Source organism: Protomyctophum bolini (genome assembly GCF_963924005.1).
Source record: "Protomyctophum bolini genome assembly, chromosome: 21".
Lineage (NCBI taxonomy): Eukaryota > Metazoa > Chordata > Actinopteri > Myctophiformes > Myctophidae > Protomyctophum > Protomyctophum bolini.
In genome coordinates this window covers 16023107-16041062 of record NC_137882.1, presented here as the reverse complement: position 1 = coordinate 16041062, position 17956 = coordinate 16023107, and the positions used below count along the sequence as shown (strand labels likewise).

Sequence of the window (17956 nt, the reverse complement as noted above, 5' to 3'; positions counted from 1 at the left end):
TGACAGCCTCATGGGGGGGGAAATAAGCAGCTTTGATGTTCCATAGTGCCCTGTCACCCTAGGTTTGTTTCTTTGAGACCCCTCACAGCTTGCCAGTCTGCATTGGCACACAAGCATGCCATTGCCCCCACAATGGACTGTTTGTGTTTGTCTTTCATAGTCCCTGCTCAGAACCTTCTGTCATATAGTGTATGCGTCCTGCAAAAGGTGGTGAGCTCGGCCCGACCACACCACCTTCTGCAGGGCTCAGAGGTCCTGGAAGGAGCTATAGTCCCATACACACCAGACAGTGATGACCCCTGTCAGGATGCTCTGGGAGCAGAATAACATTCCCTAGCTGAGGTGATACAGGCGTGGTCTATGGTATATTGATGAATTGAATTGGACCACAATGGAAATAAGCATCCAGGACTTTTTTGTGTTATCCTTTTAGCCCAAGTGTTTTACTGTACCTCTGTGCTGTTTTGTTTTTTTTTGTTTTTTACTAATACAGTATTTAATCAATCAAAACAAAAAGTCTAGCCTTCTTTACCACAGTAATTTGCCAGGTCAGGCCTTTGGTGATATGCACAGTACACTGATGTACTTCAAGAGGAGCAAGTAGAGGACCTCTGCCATTGCTTACAAAAGTCCAAGATTATCTCCTTGGTCTTTCTGACATTCAAGAAGACACTGTTGTCCTGACCTGTCCTGCAATAGGTGATTATAGGTCTGACACCATCTCCAGGTAGGTCCTTTCGTCAACGTTTGAGGTCGGGCCCAACACTTTGCCAACAGTTGGAGAGCTGTTCGCCACACAGCCGTGGGTGTACAGGACCTCACAAGACTTTCTGTTGGCACGCCTGCCTTATTGAGTTAACAACATGAAGACTCCGGGTGAACGTGCCTTTGCTGTGTGATGGGAAAACCGAAGTTGTGGGACAAACTCCCTTTGAGGATCAAAGTTGTCCCTGCCTGTTGAGTATGTGTTTCCTACTCCCTCCTGTTGACTGACTGACAGTGTGACTGAGTTCTTGTTGTCCTACATACCGGTAGTCTAGTATTGTTTGTCTTGTCCTATATGTTTTTCTCTTTCCTTCTTTTCTCTTTCTTCAGACTGCGCCCCAGGCCTGTGTAATAACTGGATGGGGCCCGCACCACAAATCCAGAATTTATGAACCTATATGAACAAAGACGAGTGCTCCTCTTCCACAACCATGCCTGGAAAAACACCCAGTAAAGTACATCGGATGGCTCAGTATACGCAACCCAACCCTGCGGCTAGTGGTGGAGTGGACAGTAACCAAGTAATCTTGTAATCTGGCCAGTAATCTTGATGTTGTTACTAAACCAGACACCATTTTGACGATGTCAGGGACTCAAGATCAATTGTAACAAATTGTTACATTTGACCTCAATCAATTGACACATTATTTCACATAATAAATACCCATGACACAAGCCACCTGCTGACCCCAATATATCAGATGTTGGCAGAAATTGTATACACAAGATGTAACCTTGATTCAAGATATGACCTTGAATATTGCAAGGTTCATTCGTTCAAGCCTAGGTCAGCCAGTTTGCTAGAGCTAGAAGGTTTATAGCTAATCAATGTAATCTGTATTGCTTATTATTGTTAGTGTACATTGATTATTCTACAGTGTATTTAATTTAATATATTAAAAACTGTAATTATTAGTAGGCCTACACAGTACCACAGTGGCCTACGCAGGACCACAATGAAAACAATTGTAGCCCTAGGGGTTTTTGTGTTATGTTTTTAGCATTATTGTATAATCGTACGATTAGTACAATGTAGGCTACTATTTACAAAATGTTAATTCACGTCAATTAATCAAAGTCAATGTTACTCTTACTTTGAAGTCCACCGACCCGGTAGTTAATACTTAGTTAAGGTACTATGACGGTTCGACACAGTGGCTGCTAGATGTGCTGGATGGCCAAATATCGCATAAGATACTGCATAGGATAGGCCAGTAACTCAACAAGTCTACAGTCGAGGGGAAGTCAGTCTGTCTGCTAACAACACAGCAGGCGAACAATAACAACAATACACAAGAAGAGAAGACTCAGAAGAGGATATAAACACCAGTAAAACAGCTGAGCGCCATGGATTCAGCTGCCTCTCCGGTAAAAATGAATGCTTCTACAATCTTACTGCATGATGCAGATGATAGCTTAGCTACTCTCACCAGTTTTCCAGGTTGTTGTTGTCCCCCACAACACCACTGTCCACTAGCTAACTGTTAGCTAAGTTAGCCAACTTTATGCTAACACTGTTTACATGACATGGTTAGCCGACGCTAAGCAAGTGAGGAACAGCTTTAGGCAATAATAGTTAGCGTATAACTTTAACAGAAGAATGAAAGTGCTTATCCATCTCCATGGTTTTCCATGGCGGTATTAACTTAAATGCTAATACAACATACACAGTCAATCACCCAACCCCCTGGCTGACCAATAACATGCATCTGCTGTTATTGACAATGAAAGACAAAGCAGCTAACTGATTATCATACTAATACTTTAAGGCAACGGTGTAATAAATCGTGTGGAATATGTGACCATAACCATTTCACGTATAAAGGAACAAAGAGAAGATGTGGACTTTTACTGACAAAATTATCTTTCTATATGTCGATTCTACACTTTTCCATCAACATTTCAGCGAAATGTGACTACAAGTGCCCCATTGTTCCTTGCATACAGTAGCCGCCTCTGTAACCCATCCTTTTATTGATTAACTTACAGTGGAAGTCATCTGACTGACCCAAAATAAATGCACAATTGGAAAACACTTACCTACTTTCTCTACAGGAAGCAAATTGTTAAATGACCTGGATCAGTGGTTCTCAAAGTGTGGGCTAAATTATTGATTGTTTAGGAACAATGAGCCCTTATACAGGTCTGTAACTCCCAAGAGTGTGCATAAAGGGTAAATGGTGCATTTATATTAGCCTGGCTAATAAGCCAGACCGTATCAACCGTTGGCAAAAAAATAGCCTGTGTGATTTGAGTCTGGGTTATTAGCCAGGCTACATTTATATAGCACCGGCTTTATCCAAGATTAAGCATTACATTCACACAGCGATGGCGGAGGAAACCATGCAAGGCACAAACCTGCACATTGGGAGTAATTAGGGGTTCAGTGTCTTGCTCAAGGACACTTCGACACTAACTCTGGGGGAGCCTGGGTTTGAACTGGGAACCTTGCGGTTTCTATCCACTCTACCTGAGCCACTGCCGCCCTGTGCATGAACCCAATGACCTAGAATGGCTGTACTGTATATGTACAACTACATTCATGTGTATATCTGGAATACATTAAGTGTATGTAATATCACAGCCATTTTAGGACTATATGGACCCTTGTCCGAATGACCCGGTCAATTTGTTTCCATTTGTACGGATCCAGGACCGGATCAAGACATTGAGGAACCGGAATTGGTTCCATCACATTTGGAACTGTGTCCGGGACCGTTTTTTATTTACTTTTTAAATCACACTGTCAGAGCTTTTATGAGGACTTGCTATGAAATTATAATACCGTTGGTTCTCAAACGGTTTAATTTGAAGGACCGTATATACCTGACGAAGGCCCCTGAGGCCGAAACTTATTTTTTGTCCGCTCTGTTGTCAATAAATCATTTTGGGATCTTTTAAAACGGTCTGCGGATCTCCTTTTATTCCTAATTTGAAGGACCACCATAACTCTGAGAGCAGCACAAATCTGGAACCAAATGATTTTTTTTCAGTTATGAGGGAAAATATATCAAACTGAGGTGTCCTTGGGAAAAAAAAAACTAATAAAATGTTTGAGAAGCGCTGACCTGTAGGATGTGGCGTTGTGTTGTTGCAGACGATTGGAGAGTTGTTCCGTACCCTGACTGAGATGGGCTTCACTGAGCAGCAGATCCAGGCAGCTGTTCAGGCAGGCCATTTTTCTGTCCCGGCAGCAGCAGAGTGGTGAGTTAGTTCGTTGTCTTTATTGTCTAAAATCTAAATCCTTGCTCAGAGAGAAGGCAGTTATCTGTCATCATCAGATTGTTCTCATGATGACTCCCGTTCAATCCGTTTTTCATCCATCTATTCGCAGGCTCTTACAAGACCAGAATGTGCGGCACAGATTGGTGAAGCAGCCCTCTCAGCCGAGCGAGACAGCATTCGCTGCGTTCAACCCTCCCAAAGAGTCCCATGCGGGGTCTTCTGATAACAGAGGTATTATAACATTGTTTGGATGGGTTCTGCAAAATAGGGAGCAATTTAGTCTTTGCTGTGTGAGCCGAGTTTGTATTTGTTGTAGCTACTGATAAGCAAAATTGTAGGCCATCTGGAAATTGATGTCTATTTCCCGTGTAACAATTCTAGGAACTATTATATATAATTACATATGTAATTAGTAGTATTATTACAACATACTAGTCTTAAAGCTACAATCCGTAGGTCCTCTCCCGGCAGGGAGAGAGTTAAGGAGATGAATAGAGCAGCTGTGGGAGTATACAGCAGCTGTGTGTCTCTCAGTGCAGTGACATACTGTGATTATTTGCCATAATCATATAAAATAATATATCACATTGGGCCAAATGCAATGAGACTGAGCATTGGGGGGTGTGTCAGCTAGGTCAGGAGGTAACAGGGGGTGCACGGCCAAAAAAGTTTGGGTACCCTAGTACACTTCATCTTGAGAGAATAAGGTATTTCCTGAGAAACAGGGAGAGACAGTTTGATAAGGTTTGGCTGCCCCTTGTCCATTACCTGAGTAGAAACGATTAATAGACAGGATACCATTGATATGGTTGACTGTATGCCATTTTCTTTTCAGATGTTTTCCATGAGCTTTCTATCATCTTATTATATAGTATGCAGTGTCACTGAGCAGTATGATTTCTTTCTCTTTTTTGTCTTTGTCTTTTCTTTCATTTTGTTTAATTCAAAAAAAGTATTTCATATCATAATGTTTATAATAATTTATAATCTGTTCAATAAAAACATATTTGACAAAAAAAAAGTTTGGGTACCGCTGCTCTACCATATACTGTACTGTAGATTGGTTAAAATAATATTTTATTAACTCTTACTCCGCTAGCTGGCCCTGCCCTCAGCCCTCCTCTTCCTGTGGGGAGCCTATGTTTTCATTCCCACTATCAACAATGTATACACATTCTGAATGGCCCTGCTGACAGATTCAGTAGCGCAGCCCGGAATCTGTTCTGGAGAGATTAGATGCTGCTTAGTTCCTCGCAGGCATCACTGAGCACAATCCTGTGCTTTGCTTTTTTCCCTTTTTTGAATGAAGGTAGCCTTTTTTTAAGGGCGGTGATCTCCTTCTCTTTCCATTTATTCTGTTCTATTGCCTGGAACTTGTCCTGTGCCAGCCATTGTCATCTTTTTTTCCATAATTCTTTTAAAATAAAATAATGGTGAGAGAGGGGATAACATGCGATTTGAACTGGCGTCAGCTGCAGGACCGACTATACCGGTAGCTTTATTTGGGTATTTTGATTTACATAATTAAACGTTTGAACTCCACAATATGACTCATTGCCTACTGTATTTATTTATATCAGCCAGATGATGTCTTACGTTGTAATTTACTGCCCTAAACAAACATTAGTCCATAGACTTGGCTGGCAAATGATACATCATAAGTGCCCTAAACAAACATTAAAGTCCATAGACTTGGCTGGTAAAAAAAAATACATTAACTGCCCTAAACAAACATTAAAGTCCATAGACTTGGTCCGCTAGACTGACATCAACACTAAGGCAAAAATCCATAGGGGAGACACCCCATTATTAGACGCTGTCTACTTGCAGTAGTCATGGCTGCCAGTTCCCACCTGAGGTTGTGTGGGAGTCCAGATTTCTCCAGACCATGCTGAATGACTGCTAGCTCGCATAACGTCTTCAGGCTAGGACTTACGTCTAAGATATACAGGTCATCAGCCGGTGTGTTGAATCCTTTGTATCCTCCAAAAAGGATATGATTTCCCACCACGCAACAGCACATCAGAGTCATCGAACATGGGCCTTTTCCCTTTGGGTCAACCTTCTTCCAGGAGAGGGTCTCTGGATTGAATTTCCAGAGATCACTGAAACAGCTGAACCAGCCACCAAATATGTACAGCTCTCCATTGTAGGCAAACGCTGAATGGCCAAAGCATCTTTGCTGCTGTGCAGAAGGTGTGCTCAGCCAGAGGTTGGTCTCTGTGTCAAATACTCTGATGTTGTTGTAGAGGACCCCCTGGTTCCCTTGGCCGCCGAATACAAACATCTTTGTTCCGATGATGGTTGCAGAGTGCCATGATGAAGCAGGTGCTGAAGCGCCTCTGGCGTTAATTAAAGCCCAGACCATTGTGGTGGTGTCCAACTTGTAGATGTCATTAGTGCAAGTCAGCTTGGCCTTGGTATATCCTCCATGAATATACATGACCTTCCCATAAACACAGGCTGAGTGCCTCCTCCTCGCCTTTGGAATAGTCCCAGACATCCTGGGTTTGAACCATCTGTGTGTATTGACATCAAATGCATAAAGCACATTGCAACATGCGTGGAGTACCTGCCGTATCAATCTACTGATCATATTTTGTCCAAAGTATCTTCCCCCCCAAATGTAGATGATATCCTGTATCAAGACAGCTGTGTGACCGCAGCGCATGGAGAGAACCTCAAGGTGACATTCTCTTCCAACTGTCACTGGGGGCAGCATCCAGCTCAAAGACACTGTGTTGAAGACATGTATGCCAATCTGGTCCTTGTTGTTCTCGCTGTGCCCTCCAAACGAGTACACCTTGTGCCCTACTGCCACGGAAGCATACTCGTCTCTCTTGGACGCTCCTTTTGGCTGCACTGTCTGGCGGGACATTTCACACACGGTCCACGTGGTCCGGTATAGTAGCACAGAGCCTTGCCTTGTAACAGAATGGAGTCGTGCCCACGGCCACTACCATTTATAATTATGGTAGGGCAAATGTCACACGAAGCTTGCACAATCCATGAATATGGCAAATTGATCTGCATATGTGCCACGGCAGGCTTTGGAAATTCCCATGTGCTGCGAAATCTGTTCAGGTGGTCACAGTAAAAAAGTAATTATCATTAACTGCTGACACACACACACACACACACGTGCACACACAAGAAAACACCTGCCAATGACAGCCAAGTGGTCTTTGTTATTGTTTGAGGCCCTGGTCAAGGTTCACCAAATTTGAAATCCATGTAAAGCAGAAGATGTGAATTTGCTTTGGCAATGGAAGCAAAATGTTTTATTCTTCCACTTGCTTGCATAGAAGCCCTATATGAGTTTCCTTTCTCACCTGCATATATTTCTGTGACGTGTCTTTTAATAATGTTCCCTTTTTGTACTGTTTTTATTGTGCATATAAATAAACTAAACTATGTCACTGGATTGTTGACAAAATGACATTTGATTCTGTATTTTCCACAGCATCCCCATCTTTGGCCCTGAACCTGTCGCAGCAGCCGTCCTCCACCACCTCCACAGAGCCAACGCCGGTCGAATCCCGGATCAAACAGGACAAGAGTGACTTCCAGGAGCAGCAGAGACACCGTGTGGCTCAGGAGGCCAAGGCAGAGAGAAGACAGAAGAAACAGGTCTGAAGACTCACTCCCAATCTTCCGCCGTAATATGAAGACTCAAATCTTCAGACTCCACCTTAGCCTGTAGCACTTTCCCTAGCCTTGACGACCTTGCAGGTTTATGCAAAGGCTAAAAATCTGAGGTCCTGACGTCACCCACTCATCCCCTGGTTCACGGAAGTAATTTCTCTATGGAGAATAACATTGGGTCATCTTAAAATCGTTTCATATAAGCATTGTGGTCCAAAAATAAACAAGCTGTGTCTGCGTTATTGTCGGGGAGGTGTCTCTGTATCGTTTACGACAGTCAGTCACTCATATATGTCTGTTTCTAGCGAAAATGTAACTAATTCCGTAGCAGTAACAATAGAGTTTTCTCAGTTGATTCTTCATTTGGATTTGCGCCCTCTACTGATATTGACGTCAGACTTCAGTGCTCTATGGTGTGTATAGTTTCAATTTGCAGATTATTTCTTTTTTTTATATGATACTGTTTAGACTCATGATAGGTTCTTGGTTTGCCTATCATCCTAGATTACTTTATATGTATTTGATGTATTACCTTGTGTTTACCTTGCTTTCTGTAAATTGCTCTGGATTAAGAGTGTCAAATGCCAAAATTGAAGTACAGTAAAAAACAAAAAAAAGGCTCAAATAATCTTTAAGCATGCAAAAATCTTCTAAATCCTCTAGTTTTCAGAAATAAATATTTTCACGATTTTTCAAAAATGGCAGACCTACAAGCTCGTAGCGTGCCACTCGGTGAGCTTGTAGATCTGCTATTTTTCAATAGCTAAATTATAACGATGTTTAAAACACCAAAATTAAAATGGTAGTAGTGTCTTCCTCCATTCAGAGTTTCAGACAACCATAAAACGCATCTTTCTGTGTGTTTTCGTTTTACTGGTCTACCAGGAGCGTGAATTGGTGCTGAAGCGGATTGCTGAGGACCGAAAGAGCTTGCAAAGAAAGACCCAGCCCAGTGCAGCCGCTGAGAGTGAAACTTCTCCTTCCAATGACCAAGGCCAGAGGCTAGGGGGGAAGATTCAGACAAATGTGGATAACAACTGTATACTCATGGTGAGACTATCAAACACTTCGAAGTGTGTGTGTGTGTGTGTGTGTGTGTGTGTGTGTGTGTGTGTGTGTGTGTGTGTCCATATTTGGATTTGACTTTGTGCCGTTGCGTTCCCGCAGATTCGGCTGCCCTCCGGAGAGTCCATGCGTGAGCGTTTCCCGGCCGACGCCCCTCTGCGTCACGTGGTGGAGCACATCGCCGGGCGGCACCCTTCCCTGCACGCCTTCTCTCTCCTGCAGGGCTTCCCGCGGAAGCGCTTCGGGGAGGCCGAGCTGGCCTGTTCCCTGCGCTCCCTCGGCCTCACGCCCAGCGCTGCTCTCTGCATCCAGACCACCCCTCCGGAGACGACCCAGGACCCCCCACGCAGCCCGGCGACTCAACAACCCCCAGCCGAATCGTCCCAGGAGGACCAGACGCCGTGTGCCGTTCCTCCGACGCCACCACCGCCACAGCCACAGGTCCCTGTTCAGGACGAGGCCGGGCTGGATGTGTGCGGTCCGCCCCCGCCGCTGCCACAGCAGCTGTGGGAAGAGGCAGTGGGCTATGCAGGGATCCCTGGTGTTGTTCCCCCACTGTCTGTGTCTGGACGCTCTCACTTATGGGGTAAGATTTACAGCAACATATCAGACGGTTAAAAAACAATACGTATGTAGTGAAGGTCCTATTATTTATTTTTTTACTGTACATCAAATCATAGTTTGAAGTAGTATATTAGCTTGCCTGTGCTTGCTAGGAGGCTGCAGCAATATGAGAGCTTGAGATTCACAGATAGAGCTAAGTGGCTGTCTGGGCAGTTCGCTAAACACATTCCTCGTACTGTTGCCGCTGCACAGGGCGGGGTAATAAGCTGGTTCCCGGAGAGGCCGGGGAGGCTGCCAGCGAGGACGACGAGGGGGAGGATAATGATGTCGTTGACCCTGAAGAGGAGGAGGGGCTGGAGGCAGAGGGGGAGCCGCCTCACGCGCTCGACGGTACTGCCTTTCTGTGATTGATCGCAATTAATTGACATGATCACTTATTTCGCATACTCGTTGCACTCGCCGTTTCCATGTTGAGAAAGGTTCATACATTTTTTACATTTTACTAAAAAGTTTGGAAATGGCTGATCTACAAGCATTTCCACTATTTTGTAACATTCAGACTTTTGAGTATAATGTATTTTGGCCATAATAGATTATTTATTTTAATTATTGGTACCGTCATATCTGCCCCACGCATTCTTTGTTTACAAAGTATAAAAGCCACACAATGAAATTGTTAATTAAATTATTTGTATGACTCCTCACTTGCACTTGCTTGGGCGCTCTTATCATCGTACAATGTTAATGTTTGTGGACAGACACCAAAAGCTGGATATAGGAGGGGCTAGCGACCCTCAAAAATTTGTGTCTTATGTTTTGACATGCAGGTGTATTGCTCACTTATGGTATTTGTTGCAGGAATGCCAAGGCTTCCCTTCTTTCCGGACAACAGGGTCCGAGTAGGATTTGAGCCAAGACACCACTGGCCAGAGCAAGGAAATCGCCTCCGGTAGGTGACAACTAAGGAGTTTTTTACAGGATTCACGGCTGACAGAAATATAACATATATGCTATACTCTGACTTGCAGTATTATCATTAATGAATAGTCTTTTGAAAGAAAAATATATTTGTAGGATTTCTTTCCATAATGTGCCGTTACTTATTTATCTGCGATATAACACAATATTGTGATATAACAACACAATATCGTGAAAATATTATTATTTTCACAATATTTATCTGGAACAGAGTCAAACTAAATGCAATGCCTCAACTCCTACAAGTTCAAGTGCCTGTCAGGGGGTGGGGGGGAAACCATGCCCTGAAAAGATTTGGGAACCCTTGCCCTAACGGTAACCCCTTTCACCGTCCTCTGTGTGTGCCAGGGGGGAGGCACCACCGGTGGAGGCCCCCCCAGAGCGTGATAACGCCGGTGGTCGGGCGGCTGCGGGCCTGGCTGCGGTAGAGCGTCTTCAGAGAGCAGCAGAACACCAGGACGACCCTCAGAACGTCCAGGGACACCCGTCGCCTCCCAAGAGACCCTTCAGAACGCCCAGCATCCCCTCCCTATGTGTCCTCTCTACCCGGGCTACGGTCCACCTCATGACGGGTCAGGGACATAAACAATATGACATTTATTTCTTATTTAGACGTAATGCTCTTTGTGACAAATATTCCTGAAAAATGGGAAGTCAAGTGAGACAACTCAGACAAGTACGTATGTCCAAAGTGTCAAAAGAGAAATGTATGTACCCCTCAGTAAGACATTTTATTTTAAAAAATATATATTTCTTTGCATTTTATGCTTTATTTAAGATAAAGTATTTGAGGCAGCCTGTTGGCCGTGCCACTGCCTGTATAATTTTGAAGTCCAACGACGCTGAACGAATCATTGACGGGACAAAATGCATGAAACCCAATTAAAGCGTTCCGCCAACCACTTCAACCACTCTGATCATTCTCTCTCTCTCCACCATCGCACAGCTCCCAGCATGCAGTACATCAGCAGCCTGTCGTGTCTGACACCAGAGCTGGCCGAGCTCCTGCTCAACCACATGTCCGGCGAGCGGCTGCTGCGCCCGCGCAACCTGGAGCTGTTCTTCGGCTGCCCGCTGCAGAAGTTCATCCTCAACTGCTACCCGTACTCCACCAACGAGCTCCTGCGGCAGCTCCGGGCCTTCAGCACTCTGAAGCACCTGAGCCTGGTCAACTCGCCACTCATCACTGGTGTGTACTGTATGTCGGCCTGTGTCTTCCTGATGTTGACGTTTTGCTGAATTGTGTGCGGCTGAGAATGCAACTTCTTCAGACATCCTTGTCTTGTCGGGGGAGGTCCCTTTAGCCTTTGACCTTCCAGTAGTCTCGTGACCATGATCGGGCGGGGGGGCTAACGGGTGCTACACATGCGTGTGTTGGCATGACAGTGTTGACCGTGTTGACCGTGTTGATGTTGTTTCTATTGTTGACTACTTGTCTCACCCCTCCATTCCACGGTGTTGTTCGAGAAATATATTCAACAATCTAACTTCCATGATCAACGCACTCACTGGGGAGAGCAAAAGCCTGCAGACAGCAGAGGCTTCAAAAAACGCGCTTCTAGGATCCCAAATATGTGCAGCTACAACTTGCAGCGTGGGCGGTGCTTCCCAATAGCACCGCCCACGCTGCAAGTGCAAGTTGCAGTTTTTTTTAATCCCGATCATATTCCGATCATTTGAAAATGATCGGCCCTGATTGTGATCGGACCGGGACAACCCTAATATGAATGCATTGCAGTTGCTAGGCGATTCTCCAAAGCCAAACGAGATTCTATAATATTGCATAATCATCTTTTGTTCTTCTATCATCCAGACGCTGGCCTGTCAGTCTTGTCAAGTCTGGTCAAACTCCAGTATCTCAACCTGGCCTCCTGCTGCAAACTGACAGACTCCTGTCTTCAGCACATCACAGGTATCGTCCTTTTACGACCTTAGCCAGTCACACAGTCTTGCGATTGAGGCCCAGAGAGTCTGCATAATAAGGGGCATGAATAAATCTATCTATTATGTAATATGTAATCTCTCCCCAAGTGCTACGTGCAAGAACACCACAACACAACATAAGCTGTTCTGTGAAACATGGTGTCTGAAACATAAGAAAAAATCTGATCCGTCTGAAGTGAGTGGTGCATGTGTGTGCGCGTGTATGTGCGTGTGCTCTGCTGGTCACTTTAGGTGTTGCAGCACAGACACGTACGTACACATACACACATACACTACGTATGTGGTTGTTTTTTATGACCAGAAAAGCATCTGCTCTTCTGAATCATGCAAAAAAAAAAAAAACCTAGTCGACTAAGACCCATTCCATACCATCGATTAGTAATGGTCAGCCCTAAAAATTATATATTTGATATATAGATATATTTTTTTAAATGTAGGAAAAATAAATGGGAATTTTACTTGAGTCGTGACCCATAGAAATGGGTCTGTGACCCACAAATGGGTCCTGGCCCAGTGTTTGGGAGCCAGTGTGTTAAACCATGTGCATTACTCCAAGTTTTGTTTCCTATTCCCAGGGCTGAAGAGCTTGTGTTCCTTGTCTCTGGACCACACCAAGGTCAGTGACGTGGGGATGGTGCCGTATCTGCAGTCTGCTCCCTCCTGCCTCACCCAGCTCAGCCTGAACCAGACAGCTGTGACCGAGGCCACCCTGAGCGCCCTGGCCCGCTGCGCGCCACAGCTACGACTGCTCAGCATCAAACAGACCAAGGTACTGGTACTCAGTTCAATTCAAAGGAGCTTTGTTTCAGTGGTGTGAAAAAATAATCAAATGTTTTACTTAAGTAAAAGTATCAATACTGCAATATAGAAATACAAGTAAAAGTCTGGAATTCATTCATTCTTGAGTGAAAGTACAAAAAAACTGGTAAAAAAAAAACTGGTCTCAAAATGCGGCCGTACTCGTTGCTCTTCCCTATACTGTAGGTCAGTGATGTATCGGCCTTGGCGGGGCTGACCAGCCTGCAGACTCTGAACCTGGACGGCACAGGAGTGACGGAGGGCTCCCTGGAGCGACTGGCTGACCACCCCGCCCTTTCTGCCCTCAGCCTGGCGGGGATCCCTGTAGCGGATGGAAATCACACTCTGCAGATAATCTCAGGTGTGTAGAAGGACGTGAAAGTTTAGTGAGTGCTGAACGTCGATGTGAATAGTACCATGTTTGCTAGTTCCTTTTTTTAAACGGTCCTCGGTGTGTCTCGCAGGTCTCAGGCTGACCCACCTGACCCTCCCTGGACGCCACTGTGTGACGGACACTGGGCTGTCCTTCCTCTGTAGACTGGCTCATCTCTCAGAGCTGGACCTCACTGACTACACGCAAGTCACAGACCTAGGAGTCAGCCTGCTTTCATCCATGACCAGGTAGAAACTTTTAACTACAGTTAGTTAAAGGGATATTTCACCTAAAAACTAATGTGGGTCATTTTATCGTCTACTCAGGCTGTTGTGAACACCCCTGACAGTTTTTAAGTTGCTCGATTCAGTGTTTAGATTTGATAGTAATAATTTGATCAGACACGCCTCCTTCCTACACAAACCCACTGCAACTTCAAACTCTATTTTAACCATGTTAGATTAATCAAAAGCACCCGTCCTTGGTTCTGGTTACTCATATTGTGAGGGGGCTGTGTTGTTTCAATTATTTTCATTTCTTTTTTGGAAAAAAAACAATACACATACTGAAATTACACACTGGTAGCTGATCGGTATTGGTTAGTTAGCATTGTGTTATGGAGACTTGTCCTACCTTAGTTTTCAAGTCGCCGGCCAGCGCGTAGACAGAATAGTTGAGAGTTGAGACGCACAATTCAAGGGTCCAGTGTTTGTAACAACTACAGTGCTGTTTAACAAACAAACAAACTTAAAACGATCAGCTTCGCTGTCCGTGTAAATAAATCAGTATAAATGTGAGAGTTCAATATAACGGAATCACACTATTTTCTTCTTAGTCAATCGTGTTGTATTGTGGTAAAAAATAAAACAGTTTGCTGCTGTCCTTGCTCAGGTGTGGGCTGTGTGTTCTGCCCAAATATTTCCCCCTTGTCTCTTTCTCATCAAGGGGTTCCACCCTGCTGTTGGGAACTATTACATCTAGCAGCAGGGGGCAGTAACGGGTGTCTGAACAATATATCTGTTCTTGGTTGATAAAGTAAGCCTTGCCGAGCCATGAGGCCCAAAGCACAAGTTGTGGGAATGGAAAACATGGTATCGTTACAGTACATCTCTAGTTCTATCATAGAAGTCCAGTGACTGTAGTGCTGTGGTGTCCTCTCTCTCTCTGTCACAGGCTGGTGCGTCTCTCCCTCAGTAGCCTGGCACAGCCAGCGTCCTTTCTGGTCTAGAGGGGAGGGGAGAATTTGAGCCGAACATGAACGAAAATAAAAGCTTGGGTACCGAGGCTACTCCCTCAGTAACACCCAGGTGACTGACACCGGGCTCTCTCTCTCTCTGTCACAGGCTGGTGCGTCTCTCCCTCAGTAACACCCAGGTGACTGACACCGGGCTCCCTGCGCTGGGCAGCCTTCAGGAGCTGCAGGACCTCTGTCTGGACCGCACGGCCGTCACCAGCCGAGGTGTGGCCGCTCTCATCACCCGTCTGCCACACCTCCAGGTAGACTGTTATTTAGAGCAATTTGGTTCTCAAAACGTTTTCATGTCAAGGATCCCCAAATTGATTATATATATATTTGGCTGCAGAGGTGAAAACCCCCATCTGATTTTTTTTTTGTTGAGACCCCCCAGAAGAGATTCATGTTAAAAAACAATTATCTAAAAGAATGTTCCAAACATCTGTGATTATATATTTTCTTTTTCTAATCAATTTAGAATTGGTATTTGTTAAATGTAGCTTTTTATCCACTGCTTCCTAGGTGTTAGGCTTGGCCAGCACGCAGGTGGGAGACACGGTAGTGAGGAGGGGTCTGATCCACTGTCCTCAGCTGCTGAAGCTCAACCTGAGCAAGACGCGCATCACAGATCACGGTGAGGTCACGTGCTAACGCACGCAGATGACTTTTAAGACATTTTTAATACCTCCTAAAAGAATGAGTCCATTACTGTATCAAAAGTCAGTGGAGTATTCAACTGACAGTACTTTATCTTGAAATTCACCCAGATTCTATGTTGAGTTAGAATACTAGATACACCAATGACAGCTGCCTGGCCACCTGGCTAATTAATGTAACACCCTGGCAGTCAGGAGGCCTTAGAACTGTTGAAATAAACTGCTGTATTGTTCACAACTTTTCTCTAGGTCTTAAATTCCTGAAGCACATGTATCTGGCGCAGGTGAACCTGGACGGAACTGGCGTGACCCTCACCGGCATCGCAAGCCTCCTTTCTTCCACCAATATCAGCAGCATCCGAGCCAGCCACACGCGCATCATCCCCCACGATGATGTCTCCGACGATGACGGAGAAGGAGCACACTGAAGAAGCCCGCCATGGATTTCGTTAGCTCCCCCGGACCCTGCTCATGCCACGCCTAAGCACAGCTGTACCTTCGGACGGCTGGATTCTAGTCACAGCCCCAAACACTTGTCTCCCGATGATTTTGCACTGCTTCGACTGCAGCCAGTGGCGCTAATCTCTCTCAATCACATGTCTACTGCTGAGTTGAAATCTATTTAGAAGGGAGCATTGCGTTTCTGAATCAGGCCCTCTATAAGATGTTAGTTCCATCCGCATTTACTCACAATCCCAGAGCTGTTATGATCCTGTAACATGTTTATGCCATATTAAATTGAGGTTAGCTCTGGTCCGTAGTGTTGGGAATTCTCCTTAAAGATATGTGACTCTTTGGGCATTTGTTTCATATTGCAATCTGTCGATTCAGTAAAAATAGAATACATTTTCTCTACTCACAAATGGTTTTGATGTGTCGAAAACCTACTCTCCTCGCCACCTAGAACTTAATAGAAAAATTCCATTGACCAAATATGTAAGATTGGAGTAACAAAGAAAATTCTGTCCGGTGGAATATTTTCTTTCCTGGCCAAAAACTTTATTTTACATGGAAGGTGGAGGGCTGAGTGTCTTTCCACACATTTAAACTTGTCCGTTTTGGTGAGTAGCATAAGTGCATTATTTTTTACCGGCGATGCCTCAGTCTCATAGCGTTAAGGAGAACTCTTAACTCTATGCACCATTGCTAGGTGGAGGTGAATGTTAGTGGTGCTGCATGCCTCGCCATGGCCATGCTTTATATAAACCAACGGTTAAATCCAATGTCTTTGTCGTCACCATCCACACACACTGAGGGCTCAGGACAGCACCCCCTCCTTTATCTACTGTAGCAAGTTACAGCTAAAGGTCAGCTACTGTAGCTTTAGTATGTCATGTTTGACCTGGATGTAGCTTTCCTGTTCTACCCCAGATGCAGTCTGGTGGGAACATGGTAGTCGCGGTCCACTACATTGTCCCTCAAGCCCTGGCTTATGCATAAATATGCTATAAATTGCAAAATGAATGCAAATGTAATATACGATAGAATGTTTTAGAACAGTCTGATATATCTAATCAGTAAAAAGACAAAGGACTTGAATTTAAAAATGTAATTTGGTTATTACTGTAATCTTTTTAGATTTTAGGGGACAGGTTTACAAAAGGGGGTAAATAAAATACCAGTTTAATCACTTTCAACCTGCCAACACTATTTTGAGTACTATTTATTTTTCATGGCAAATAGGTCTGTCTGCCCTCGTCTTATTTTAAGACATTTCACAATAGTGCTGCAGCCTGAGGCTATTTAGGGGTAGTTGGAAGGGCAAGGTTTAGGAACCCCATCTTGAGGCCACCACGTCATATGGGAATAGGATTTGCATTCATAGAAATGTCATCTGTAGGGTGGAAACCATGTCTTTCAGTATTCAAAAACGGCAAAAGTAGCAGATCAACAAGCTCAAAATGCATCGCTTGGCGCTGTGTTTTGAACTTGCGTGTCTGCTACTTCTGATGCTTTAGTGTGAAGCTGTAGTATGATCAAGTAGGGCATAATTTACGGGGGGAATAAAAACAAATTATATGGAAGTAAGAGTTTCTGCCCAACAATAGTGATGTGCTCCCTTATGTTTTGCATGACCTCCCCCCACCCTTTGTTTCCTGTCAATCTAGTGAAGCAATAAAAATGCATCCCGACGTCAAAAGTAGAGCAACAGGTGTACATTTTATGGGAAATGTGAGTCTAGAGCTCCTTGCTCCTTTACATTTTTTTAGTCACCTTCAAATAATGGCTCACATAATTTCTTTTGGGGGTGGGGGTTAAGTAAGTAATGCGTCCAGTTTTCTGAAGGATAACATGGGGCCGTTATGTTAAGGTGATGCTGTGACTTAGTAATGCATCATGGGTATTCATTTCCATGCTTGGTTTTTGGTTTGATTCTAGTGACTTCCTCCAGTCAACAATTGACCAGTGAACTTTAAAAGCTGCTTGTGGCTGTGTAATGAATCTGTTGGATTTAATGCAGCCAACCATGGTCCAGGTTGCATATTGAAGTTGATGCTCATAAAGCAAGAATCCAAAGTATCGGTAACTCCTTGTAAGGGGTTTTGGGGGAGTCTGGAGATACTGTTTGTCTGTGTTTACAGAGATGTAAAAATAACATTTATTTTCCCAAAATACTAATGTTTTTTTTTGATAAGTGCACTGCATTCAGTATGCATAATTAAAGAAAGTTATTTGAAATTTCTAATGTTTATTTATTTAAGGGTCCAT

At 44.2% G+C, this 17956-nt stretch overlaps 1 protein-coding gene across 1 annotated transcript; it reads left to right on the top strand.

The window, feature by feature from the left end:
• The first annotated feature begins 1920 nt into the window (after window positions 1-1920).
• LOC308336680 (uncharacterized protein) lies at window positions 1921-17929 on the top strand. The gene is made up of 17 exons (XM_080794173.1): window positions 1921-2133; window positions 3863-3969; window positions 4100-4221; window positions 7454-7620; window positions 8521-8685; window positions 8803-9286; window positions 9517-9654; window positions 10123-10213; window positions 10591-10814; window positions 11189-11431; window positions 12056-12154; window positions 12762-12955; window positions 13171-13345; window positions 13449-13605; window positions 14701-14854; window positions 15114-15225; window positions 15497-17929. Exons 1-17 carry the CDS (start codon window positions 2113-2115, stop codon window positions 15673-15675), a joined length of 2832 nt encoding a protein of 943 aa, XP_080650299.1. The 5' UTR covers window positions 1921-2112; the 3' UTR covers window positions 15676-17929.
• Window positions 17930-17956: the final 27 nt, after the last annotated feature.